Source organism: Tamandua tetradactyla, chromosome 15 (genome assembly GCF_023851605.1).
Source record: "Tamandua tetradactyla isolate mTamTet1 chromosome 15, mTamTet1.pri, whole genome shotgun sequence".
NCBI classification, from domain to species: domain Eukaryota; kingdom Metazoa; phylum Chordata; class Mammalia; order Pilosa; family Myrmecophagidae; genus Tamandua; species Tamandua tetradactyla.
The window spans coordinates 33,795,356-33,807,973 of NC_135341.1; the positions used below are offsets into that span (position 1 = coordinate 33,795,356).

Consider the following 12,618-nt stretch of genomic DNA (forward strand, 5'->3'; position numbering starts at 1 on the left):
TCCTGCTGTGGATCAGGGAACTCAGAAGCAAGGGGAGGCCTGCAAAACTGTCCCTAGTGGCCATTCCCCTCTCCCTCCCTGAGGTGGGCCTGATGGGCAGGGGCCATGGTCTGACTTTCTGGATTAGACTGAGGTTTTCTGGATTTCCAAGAAACCAGCAAACTTGGGGCAATTGTTTGTTACCAGCTCTTGATATATTAACTAGTTCAAATGGATTGTTGGGAAGGTCAGACCCTGCACAACGGAGATGCTGAGAGTAGCTCAGGCCCGGGTGCATGCCTCCTGCTCAGTCCTGTTTGGGTTTATGCCGGAGTCATTACAGCAAAGCCCATGGTCAGCAGTGACAGACACCCGCACCTTAGGTCTGGCCCAGCCAGACACTTGATGTCCCTGGTAGCACGTGGCTGGTGAAGGATGTGCTCAAACCCAGGCCAGTTAACAAACATGATGGGCAATCATTTGATCTGGTCCTCCCTCCTTGTCTGGACAGTGCCTGCAGGTCCCAGGGGCATCCAGTTTTGTGGATGGTATTGAATGGACCACTTTTTGGAGCTGCTTCTTAGGAGGGATCCATGATATGGAAAAGGCTGTTTAAAAGGAGTTGATATAAAGCCATGGGGAAGATAAATGAGCCAAGAGTCCTTAATCCCATGGATAATCCACCAATAGAAAATAGTGTTTCATGTACTTCCTGAAGAGAGCTAATCCTCAATAGAGGTGGGGGCTGGGGAACTCAGAAACCCTATCTCTCTGAGATAATCTGAAACAGAAACAGGACCCTAGGGAATGAAAGCTCATTTTGTATTGTTTGCAGCAGACTGGGGTGAGGGGGGTGGTTAAAAAGACTGTTGCTGAACCCAGAGAGATTGGGAGGGATTCTTTAGAACTCTGGTTGGGTTTTTTGTTTGTTTTCGTGCATCAGCTGTGTATGATCCTAGGCTAGTGAGCATTTCAGAGGTCTGCATGGGAGGGAATCTCTTATCCCTTTCCCTCTGAAGCTTTTAATGTCATCAGATCAGGCTTGCAACAGGAGGAGGAGGATCCAGGCCACTCCCTTAACGCCTATCTCTACGTTGTCACACACACACACCCGCCTTTCCTCCCAAATCCAGCTGGTGGAGGCCCATTCCTCTTGCTTGCTCTCCTCTCCCCACACCTCTCCAAGTCCGCTAGTCCAAGGCCCAAGCTGAAGTAATGGTTCCTTGCCAGCCAGGCAGCTCATCCCCGCTAGAAGGCTGCCCTTTGGTCTCTTGTACCTGGCTGGCAGGTACAGACCTGTGTTGCCTACATCCTCACAGGGCTCGGTGCCAGACATTTGTTTATCCAGCACCCATTGTGCACCTACTGTATGCCAGGTACTTGGCCTGGAAATACAGTAATGGACAAAAATCTCTGTCCTTGAGGTATTGGTACTCAGTATTGATGTCAACTTGAAGGCTTTCTCCCCTTCTGACTAGAAGGCCCCTATACTGCAGACCAGTAGGTGCCTTGGCCCCCAGTCATCCCCAACAGACAGCAATGGACTGGCCAGGGTACCATCAGCAGGACAGTTGTATCAGGGCTATGTGCACAAATGCGCATACATACATACACACACACAGATATGCCCCAGGAGACAAAGATGGAGGTGGTAGGAGATGAGGCCATGCTGGGGGCAGGGACTGGCAGCTCTGTTTTGTTTTGATAGCTCACAAGACTCCACAGCAGAGAGATTCCCCTTTTATTATAGCTGTTTCAGATCTTTAGAATCTGAGTGAAGTCAAAACCACGCTGCAGGGGAGATTAATTCCACATTTTCCATCTTTGCAATGAAACCGGAGGAAAGTTAGAAATTCTGTGCCGTGTAGGTGAGACCAGGGCCATTGAACCAGTAGCCTGCCCCAGGATGTGTCCTGTGTCCTGGCATGAGTGAGTGTCCCCAGTGGTGTGCTGGGCAGCTGTGCCCTCTCCCTGAGACTCAGGGCACTAGGACCTCCTATCCTCCCCCTCCTGCCCCCCCATATCTGGCTCCTGTGTTGGGGGGAGGGAGGGACTAGAAAGACCCAGCCCCTCTGGGGAGACCGCTGGGGGAGCCCAAATCAACCACAAGCCTGGAAATGATTAAAAGGAATTTTCCGTCATGGGAGAGCTGTAAGAAACAGCTAGACCAACACGTGCCCTGATGGCTCAGATCCTCCCAGGCCTGACCACAGGCGGCCTTCCTTAGGGCTTCATCAAGCCCCATCTGGTGCCTAGAGCTCGCCATGGCCCCTGTGACGATGAGAGCCAGGGTAGTTGTGTCCATCACAGTGAACCCCAGTGCCCAGCCTGGCCCAGAGCAAGTGCTACATAAATATTAGCTATAAATGTGGATAATCATCTTGACTGTGACCAGGAGAGGTGCATTTTGTTTATGAAGAAACTGAGATCTGAGTCAGATAACTTGCCCAAGGCCACAGAGTGGGTTAGTGGTAGAGCTCGAGTTTGAACCCAGGCTACAGTGCATCAGAGCCTGTGCTCTGAACCACATAGCACAGAGGACCCTGGGAAACACAAGCACCATTTCTCAGCATGCTGGAAAATGAGGAGGAGAGCTTCTAGGGAGAGGAGGGCTGGAGTGGGCTTCAGGTAGGTGGGTTGGGTTGGGAGAGAGGTGTAATAGTGGGCAACACAGTACCTGGAGAGTGTCACACCAAAGAGTTCAGCCTTTGTTCCTGAGCTCCTAGACTGGGAAGGGATGCTGCAGAAGTGGGGGGCAGGGACTTGAAGGGTGAGCCAGGAGTGTAGTGCAGTGGGGTCACCAGGAAGCTGAGGTGTGAGGGTGGGGATTGAAAGAAGCAATTGGAATGACAAATCCCAGAGTTACTGTAAAGGAAGTATCTGGGGCCTATGGGAACTCCTGCTCCAAGTGCAAGAGCTGCCTGGCTGGGGCCCTGAGCAGCCTGCTTGAGTCTGATGTGACTCCACCAATGGTGCTCTGCCTGCCCAGTGTATCAGCCAGGGAGTCTTTGACTGCATGGGTCCATCATACTACCCAGTTTCTTTACCCCACCCCCACCCAGTACTTCTTGCAGTCGCAACCCCACACTATGATTGGAGACCCCTGGCCCTGCTGTGCTCTGCATTTCCACTGCCTTCCCCTGGGCTTTGCCAGGTACTTCCTCTCCCTGACGTACCTCTCGTCTCCCAGTCTTAGTCTCTCACATAATGGAGCCCAGGAGACTCCCATTTGGTACCTTTCCTGTCCCCAACTGTTTCAGCCCTCTTGGCCTCACTCTGTCTCACCCTATTCAGGCATTGATGCCCCATCTCCTGGCTTCCCTCTAGACTGCCAGCTCAGGGCAGTTTCAGTCACCCTCACCCCTATGCCCCTGCCCCGGCAGAGTGCTTATACTCTGCAGTGCTTTCTTGGGGGATGCATGGCAGGTGTCAGTTCTCTGCCTCCATCTGCCAGTTTGTCTGTCTGACCCAGTCACCCCTGAAAAAACACCACTACCTGGTTTCCATCTCATCAAGGAGTCCTAGGAGGGGAACTTAACTGTAGATACTAATGTCTCTGACCAAAAAGGGGCCTATACACTGCCAGGGTTCTGAGTGGAGCTGGAAGGCAGAGGTTAAGAAGTACCCTGGCAGCATGATCAGGGATTGTAGAGATGAAGGGCTGCCCCAGAGCTAGATGGTCTGGAGGGTCCATGGTGGGAGCTTGGGGTGAGGCTTACATGTTGGAGTATTTCTTAAGGAACTAGCCGAGTATCTGAGAAATGCAGATAGAGTGGCTGATCACCCTTGTTCTTTTTCCTCCCTCTAAAATGTTATTCAATGTTAGTCATGGCAGAGCAACTTCACCAAAAGCCAGCCCAGGCAGAACTGCTGCTGTGACCACATCTGTGTCTGGGAACCCCCAAGAGCCAGGGCCATATCTCTGGTTGGCTGCACATGGCATTGTGGGAGTGAATGAAGTTGTGGGATGTTCCTGAAGACAGTGGCAAGTACTCCGTGGGTGTCCTGTGGCCACTCAGTTACTATGCCTCACCTCTCTGGTCTGAGGGCTTTCAGAGAAGTCTCAGTCCCAACTTTCCCATTAGTTTGCACATGGAACACATGAAAGAGGCCTTCCTTCAGCAAAGGTGATGGCAACAGTTGGCTCTGGGAGGAGCAGCTGGTGGAAGGGCCTTAGCTTAGAGGGTCGCACTCTGTTCTTGGTCTGTGTTCTGAAGCAGGGTTCATTCCCTTGTGGATCACAGTCAGCTATGGAACCAGGTGGCTGTGATCAGCTCCCAGAAGCTGCTTCTCTGGAACCAGTGCTCTGAAAATTGGCCGCAGGCATGTAGGAACACCCTCCTCTCTTGCTGTGCCTGCTCAGGCCTGTGAGCCTGCCAAGGTGATGTCCCAGGAGTAGAGCTTCCTTGTTCAGTTTTCTGACTGAAGGCCCTGGGGCATCTCTTCTGCCTTCCTTATGGCCACTGTATCTCTCTTCCCTGCTCGCCCACTCCAAGTCAACTACACTGGTCTGACAGTTCTAATAATGTGCTGAGTACTTCTCTGTCTCAGGGCCTTTGCTCTTGTGCCTTCTGCTTGGAATGCACTTCCTTCAGCCGATCTTGTGGAGTGTTGTGCCCTCACAGAGGCCTTCTGTGCCCCGGTCAGAGTTGGAGCTCTCCTTCCCAGGTCCATCAGCCCTGGTGTCAACCCCTGAGCAAGTGAGCCATGTCAGGTGCTTGGACACTCCTTGGAGCCCAGTCCTTGCTAGGCCAGACAGACACACATTGTATCTTTTCTCTTTGCCTTTTCCCCCAACACAAAGTGAAAAGAGGATGAATAAGAAGCCTAAAAAGGAAGCAGAAATAAGAACTGAGGGGAAAAGAGCTGAGAGAAAAATACAGGACAAGCCTGCCTTGAGAGAAAGCCAGGCCAGGGAGAAAAGAGGCCAGCAGTGCTAAGAGGAGTGTTCTAACTTCAAGGAAGTTGGGAGGCTAGGAAGGAGGAGAGTAAGCAAGAGACAAGAGGGCAAAGGAAAGGCCTGTAAAGCCAAGGCAGAGAAGTGGTGTGAGTGGAAGAGGAGGGGAGTATATGAGCGTGAAGGGGCTATGCGTTGCTCTATGGGGCAAGACTCCCACGGGGGCAGCCAGGCCAGCTGGGCCACTTCACACCAGGTGAGTCGTTGTTATTCAGCTTTGTTTCATGCCTTTCAAGGGTCAGAGGATTCATTCTTCAGGGAGCACTGGACGCTAGCCTTCCTCCTCTAGGCAGTGCCCAGAGAACTTTTCTCTAGACCCATACATAGCCTATAAGAGGGTCATCACCCCCAGGCTGGATTACCTGTGCCCGTCACCAGCTGTGGAGTCATGCAGAAGCCCTGTCAACCCATGTATGGCTGCTCATAGGGCCCCAGGTACCTGAGTCCCCAGAGGAGCTGAGGTTGGCCACTCAGACGCCAGCAAAGATACACAAACCCAGGTTCTGTCCCATGCAGGGTACCCAAACTGTCCAGTTTTGGCAGTTCACAGAGGTGGGGGGAGGCACTGTTGGAATTAGGCCCAGCACTGTTCTGGAGTCCAGAACCCCTCAGATCTGGGAGCAAGCCATCGGCAGAGACCTAGCAATTTGATGACAGTGGAGAAAAGAGGCATCTGAGGTGGTGAGGAACAGAGTGGTGTCTGCCGAAATGCCCCAGCAATTGTGCTCCCCTCCCACTTGGATTTGGGGGGCCCTGGGTGACAGACATGTTGGCGAGGACTGGCATTTAGGTGCAACTTATTTGGGCATCACTATAATTCTTAGAGAACTAAAAATAAAAGCCTGTCACTTTAAAATCAGTTATTTTTATACCATACTCAGAAGGCCGTTCAGTGTGTTACATAAAATGTCTTACACATCTTGAACTGTGAGCAAGCGAAGATGTGCTCGCCCTGTGAATGTTGTCCCAATAAGAGACAAATCACAATGTTTTCTCTCTCCTGAGTAGAAAAATTATGGTTTTTATAAAATGAATGCCATTTTTCAGCCTAGGAGGCAATGAGTCCCACTGGACATCCCAGTCCCTGGCCCAACTCCTGAACCCCCTGTCTGGTGATGCTCTTTGGCTTTGGTCCCCACTGACTCCAGCACCCTCCACCCTATCAGGTCTCCTGGGTCATGCAGTCCCTCCCTGGTGCTCACTGAGGAGCTGTCTGCTTTTCAGTCATCTCAGCAGATGTCACCGACGTCATGCTGAGCCCTACTGGGTCCTCACCTCACTTGTACAGATTCACCTCTTGAGTTTCCAGGGGGCTTGTGGGTTCACTGCCCCCTCCCCAGCAACAGGATTCCCAGCAATGAATGTGAACTCAGAAATACAAACTAACCCTGCAGTGGGCCCAGGCTTCTTCCTACTCACTAGCCTCAGCCCAGATCACTTGTTTCTGTCTGACCCTCTCAGATGTCTTGGGTGCCTCGGCCTCAACCTGTCCAATACCAAGTCCTCCACTCAGAATTGGTTCTTGTCTCTGTTCTCAGCCTCAGGAAGCATCTCCTCCTCTCTCATTTCTTGTCTGGCCCCCCACCAGGTGTGGTAGTTCAATCCTCGAGGCTATCACTAACTTTGCCCATTTTTCTCCCCAGTTCAGCCACCACCTTACCCTCTCATTCTCTCCTGCCTCCATCTCACCTCTCCACAGCCACGCATCTGCTTTTCGGATTGTTTTTGGATAGCAGCCAGAGGGTCTCGTGCCCCACAGCCTAGACCTAAGGGTGAAGATGAAGCTGATTAGCATGGCCTGCAGCTGGCCCTGTCTCTTGCCTCTTGAGCTCCCTTTCCTCACTCAGGCACATGGACATCCTCTGGTCGACCCTCCTGCTCACCATGTGTCCCTGTGCACACCATTCCTTTGGGCCCAGTGCTCTTCCCCTCTTGCCTGATGACTTCCATCTTGGCCTTTGTTTTTTCCTTCCTTCCTCAGGGCCCATTCCCTTGGCCTCTGACCAGGTCACACCTCTCCAATCTCCCCAGCAAACCCTTCTGTTCCGTGGTTTTTAGCATCTGTTCTGTGGTTCTGAGCTTCTAACTCCTCAGACCAGTGCATACCATGAGGGCCTGGCTGTGCCTGTCCCCACTGGGCTGGGCAGAACTCTGCACGGGGAGGTACTCAATGAGGTCTAGGTGAGTGAAGTGAGTCTAGAGCAAGGGTCCACCAGCTTTTTCTTAAATAGTAAATATTTTAGGCCCCTGGGCCATAGAGTCTCTGTCACAACTAGTCAACCCTGCTATTGTAGTATAAAAGTAGCCAAAGGCAACATGTAAACACAGGCAGGGGTGTGTTACAATAAAACCTTATTTACAAAAATAGGCAGCCAGCTGGATTGGCCTACAGGCTGTATTTTACCAACCTCTGGTCTAGAGAAACAACAGAATAGGTTCAATGGCAAGTAGAAGTGTCGCTAAGGCTAAAGCTTTCCGTGAGGAGTGCCATGGATTCCTGGAAATTGCTGGTAACAGCAGAAGAAGGTGGTCGAGAATTGAACCCAGGTAACCCCCTGAGAGGTATAACTCTGAGAATAAAACTTCTGAAGCCCTGATGAACTTGTAGTTCCACCTGGCTGTCAGGTGAGGGCTGTGGAATCTGTGAGTTCCTCCAGGCTGTTTGGGTCTGAGCATAAGGGGTGCAGAACTGGGGTAGGTGTCTCACAAACAAGGCTCCTGGGCCGAGGAAGCCAGAGGCCAGTGGATGGAAAGCAGGTAAAGCCAGGCCTCTCCATACCTGATGGGGACAGAGTAAAAGTGGGCACTTGCAAAGCTGTAACACATGCTCTGGCCAGGCTGCCAGCGTTCACAGTTGAGGTTCGTCAGTTTAAAGCTGTGACTTGAGGCAAGTTGCTTCATATCATTGTGCTTCAATTTTTCAATTTATAAAATGAGAACAGTATAGGTTCCTACGTAAAGGGCTGGCGAGGAGGGCTCAGTACATCATGGGCACTCTGTGGGTGGCTTCCAGGAGTAGCCCCTGGATCAGGGCCTGTCAAGAATCATCAGGGTGACCCCTGGAGCCCAGACCTGAGATCTCCAGTTGGTCCTCTTGAGTTCTGAACTCCACACCCCACTCATAGAGGGGACTTAGGAGTGAACTACCAGGGTGGCAGAGAAGAGCCAGGGAGAGTGGATGAGCTGCTTGTCTTCTCCAGGGTCGGTGGATGGGAGGGGCAGGGTCTCCCTTCATGGGAGAGTCTTAACCCCAGAGTGAGGGAGTTCCAGGAGATGTGCCATCATTCCTGGCCACCTTGGCCAGACAGCCCACCCACAGCCAGAGTCTTGGATTCCCCATCTCTCTTCCAATTCCCTTTGCCCTGCTTAGAAGTCAGGCCCTCAGACAACCAGTGTCAGGCAGGGTGGCTTCCCTCTTTAGCATCTGCTGCCAGACCCTGCCTGCACTTTCTCAGAGGCTGGGACTGGCCTCTGGCACTGGCCACCTGTTCCTCTGGACAGAGTAAGGTGGGAGGCAGCATGGGTCATGCTTGGAAGGTCATAGTCATCTGTCCTTGAATAAAATGAGAAAGTTGTAACTTAGGCGGGTGGGTATGGGACTTAGGAAGACTGTAGAAATGTTTGCCTTTGAAGTGCCCCATTTTACCCTACAGGACAAGTGTGGCCTTGTCTCTGGGCCTGAATAAGATGGACTCTGTGTGGAATTCCCAAAGATGGGCCTGGCTGGATGATGCCTCCCAGGCCTGCCCCAGCCTCCATGCATTTGGTGCTGGGCAGCAGAAGAGAATGGTCGAGACCTCTGCCCTCTGGACACTGAGTCAGCACATATATACTGAGCACCTATTATGTGGGTGACACTGGTGTGGTGGGTGTATGCTCACCTTCGTCACTCTGAATCAACAGAAGTAGAAGTCAATTTTAGGCAAAGCAGTTCATCCCACACGGTTCAGCACCAATTCCCCAATGTCATAGGCATCATGGGAGAAAGCAGGGGCATCCTATTGGAATGCACACCCCCACGGTGTGGTCAGTGAATGTCCAGCCCTGGAATCCCTCCCTGGGTGGTATGAAGCCCTTCAATGGAGTCGGTCCCAAGTACTCAGATCTGACAGCGGATGACATGATGTTCAGAATTCCTAAGTCATTGATAGCATTCTGTATGAAGAACAGGTGAGATGGCATCATGGAACTGTGGCATTTTTCCCTTTGCAGGTCCAAAGAGAGGTCATTTCTTGGCTTCCCACATTACATAATGGGGCCTGAAACTAGTCCTTTTTGAGTCGTTTTGAGAGGGACGGCCCTCCCTCTCCACATATAATGTGCACCATCCCAGATGCTCTCCTCCCTCTACCCACAGGCTATGCTAAGGAAGCACGGTTGTGCTGTGGTGGCCCATCCTGGCTGCCCCAGGCCTGCGGCCTAGGCTTATTCCCTCCAGGGTGGCCTGCCCTCTTGCCTCTCACTGCTGGCCCTGAGCACACCTGACCTTTGCCACTTGGATGCCCCCAGATCAGAGCCTTTTCATCACCAGGAAAACCTTTTCCTTAGTAGAAGGAAGGCACATCAGCAAAACTGGAGGACAGGATTTCCAGGTTTCACTTTTATCATGAAGGATAACCATTTTCCGTGAAAGAATGAGAGCCCATGTTTTTATTGGCATGGGATTATTACAAAAAGTCTGTGAACCAGAAACTACCAGACAATGTTCTAATGAAAAAGCAGAAATCCAAATAGCATCCTCTCCTTCCCAGCCTGTCTTCCCAGCTTAAAGGCCGTTGTGGGGGAGGGGTGTGGGGCAGGGATTGGATGGGTCAAACATGGCTGGGAAGAGCCTGGTGAATTTATCACGGGTGGTAGCCATCACCCAGCACCTTGGCAGAGCAGGCCTGGGGCAGAGAGTTCAGGAAGTAGAGACCAGGCCCATAGATGATATGACTCTTCCGGAAGCTTGACTGGGAAGGAGAGAAGCTGGAGAGTGGCAGGGAAAGGAGATGCAGGTGTGGTGTGAGGGATGTTTTTGTCTTTGTTTTGTAAGTCTGTTTGTCCATATTGCTCTCTAAGGTAACCTTTCCTAAAAGCTACAGAGGGATGGACCTAACCTGGACCAGCACCCTCCTTTCAGGTGGCTGGTTGTGTAATAGGTGATGCTTTTCTGTAAAAAAAGGAATGTAATATCCACAAAGTTAACTGCCACCTTCCTACTGAGCTGAAATACAGGTCCCCGTGGAGCTAAGCAGAAGCCTCAAGCAGCATGCCCCACCCCCACCCTGGTGTCAGTATGGGTCCCCACAGAGGCCACCTTTGCCCCAGAGGCCCTGGTTTGTTGAGGTTTTGCAGGGGCCGTCGTTGCCTGTGGTCCTGAATGCACCTTATTTGCATGTTTTCTGGGACCACCACCTCGACTGGAAAACAAGTCCCTGTGAAAAGTTTAAAAAAAAAAGGAAAAACAGCAGGTCTGGCTCCCCCGCTGTGGCCTTGAGTCCGGGCCATCGGAAAAAGTCTGGGTGAAAAGTGATTTTGGAGCTTGGCTTGGTGTAAATTTCGCCGTGGCCAGTGGAAACTTCCAGGAATGCTGCTTCAGGCCAGCCGGGGGCTGTTTCCGCTGCCCTTTATATGAGATGCAGATCCCCTCCCTTGCTGAACTCTTTCAACACAGCTTGGCTTCTCAGGGTATAGTTCATATTCCATGGGCGGAGACTCCCCCAGGCTCTGTCCTGTGGCCTGGGGTTTGCTGCCCTCAGAGCCCCAGCCAGCTTATTGAGGAGGGGCTGGCCATCAGACGTAGCAGCCTCCATGAGCAGCTGACATCCGTGCTGGATGCTGTGAGGATTTATAGCAGGCTTAGAGGGGAAATTCCCTCCAGAATGTCTCAGTGCTTTATTGAATGTATGAAAAGAAAGTTTTCTTTCAACTGGACCAAAGCCCAGAGCCTCCATAGAGCCTTGGGGAAGGTGGCAAGACCTCTTGGGGAAGCCCATGGTCAAGTGGGTGCAATTAATAAGAAATTTTGTGTCTTAATCTGACCCATTCTTGATCCTTTAGGCTGCACAGCATAGGACCCAAACCTGTTTGTTCGCAGTGGACTCACTCAGTGCCCAGTGTGGGCCTGACAGGCAACAGGCACCAGGTCCTTGAGGAAAACGATGAGCTCTGTAGTAGTGGCTAACATGGGTCAAACTGAAGGAGTGCTGGGGTGGGCACATGATTGGTGGGGCAGGCCTGTGGTGGGAGTATCTGACGGCAGTGCACTGGCCCCTCTATGGGGAGGGGAGGGACCAGCTGCCAGCACACAGTCTCCCAGACACCACTGCCCCTCTGCCAATATTCTGTCCAAAGCCAAAGGAGTTAGGCAGGGTTTTGCTGCCTCATTTGGGAGCCATGTCTGCCACACAGGCCCATGAAGCACATGCAACTCCCACTGAGCAAGAGCTCAGCTCCAAAAGGCAGCATGATAATGGCCATGGTCATAATGGACAACCTGTGTCAAGCTGGGCACTGTCCAGCAAGATTGCTGGAAGCTAGGCCTTGTCCCTCCCATCCACAAAGGAGACAGGCTCAGAGACATGGAGTTGTCACTTGTCCATGATCACCTTGGGGCTGTTCAGAGTCTCGAAGCCTCACCCACAGACAGCACATCTCCTACAATGGTCCTCACTGAACTCGGAGAGAAGGAAGTCCTCCTGGGTGCAGTGTCTCACTCTAACCTTTGGCTTCTGCGAGACTGGGAGTCCCCACCATGTGTAGAGGTGAAAGGCCCAAGTTGTAGGCCAGCTTCAGGTGGAGCACCTTCATTTGGGGATGCAGTTTTCTGTAATGGAAATGCTTGATTTTACATGATCTGATTGTGTATGGACAGAGCCTGGCCCAAAGGAGGAAGCTGGCTATGCTCCAGAATACCTCAGCCTAATTGCCAGACCACCAGGGCTGGGGACTTCTGACCCTGGGTTTGTCTTAGGGAGTAGCAATGGGCTGTGGAAACTGCTGCCCACTTTTCCTCACTGTGTCTTCTGCCTGTCCACTGATATCAGAGACCAACTATCTGGGGCCAGGAGGCGTGGACATTGAAGCAAGGGCTGTCCCAACAGCCATTGAGACAGCTGAGCAGGGCCTGGCTAGAGAGGATCCATCCCCATGGTAGTCTGGCAACACCTCCACCCTCTGAGCCTGACGCATCCTTTATCTTGCAGACAGTCTCCATCCTGGAGCAGCGGTTGACCCTGACGGAAGACAAACTAAAGCAGTGTCTGGAGAACCAGCAGCTAATCATGCAGAGAAAGACATCATGATCAGGGGAGTAAGAATCAAGAGCTCGGTTGATTTGGGGGGTGGTAGGCTAGGAGTTTGTACTGTGGGACTTGGGAGAATAAATAAATGGATTCAACTGAATGGGCATCACATCTACACCCAAGCCCCAGGAGTTATGCAGTTTGGCATCTACCTTGCTATTTGTGCCATGCAGCCCTCCAACCGGAAGCTTGAGGCCGAGCTGTCAGGACCACATATATTTTCATGTAAAGGAGATGCTTGAAGATGATTGTCACCTCAGAGCCGAAGATTCCAATTCCCCTTCTGAGGAAGTGCCCTAAGTCACCTTGATTTCACTTACCTTAATGGTGTTTCTCCACCTTGCAGTAGCCATATTGCTGGCATCCCTGCCCTACCACAGCTTAGGGGTTAACTGC

The 12,618-nt window shown here is 51.9% G+C and overlaps 1 protein-coding gene across 8 annotated transcripts in view; it reads left to right on the forward strand.

Moving 5' to 3' along the window:
• The window catches only part of POC1A (POC1 centriolar protein A), a 134,833-nt gene extending 122,511 nt beyond the window's left edge, over positions 1–12,322 (forward strand). For all 8 annotated transcript variants that reach the window (XM_077129097.1, XM_077129091.1, XM_077129094.1 and 5 more), the window contains one exon: positions 12,124–12,322. Coding sequence is in view for 3 of the 8 variants with exons in the window: in XM_077129096.1 (XP_076985211.1) it covers positions 12,124–12,222 (99 nt within the window). In the remaining 5 variants the exon portion in view is untranslated. The remainder of the gene's footprint in view (positions 1–12,123) is intronic.
• The last annotated feature ends 296 nt before the right edge of the window (positions 12,323–12,618 follow it).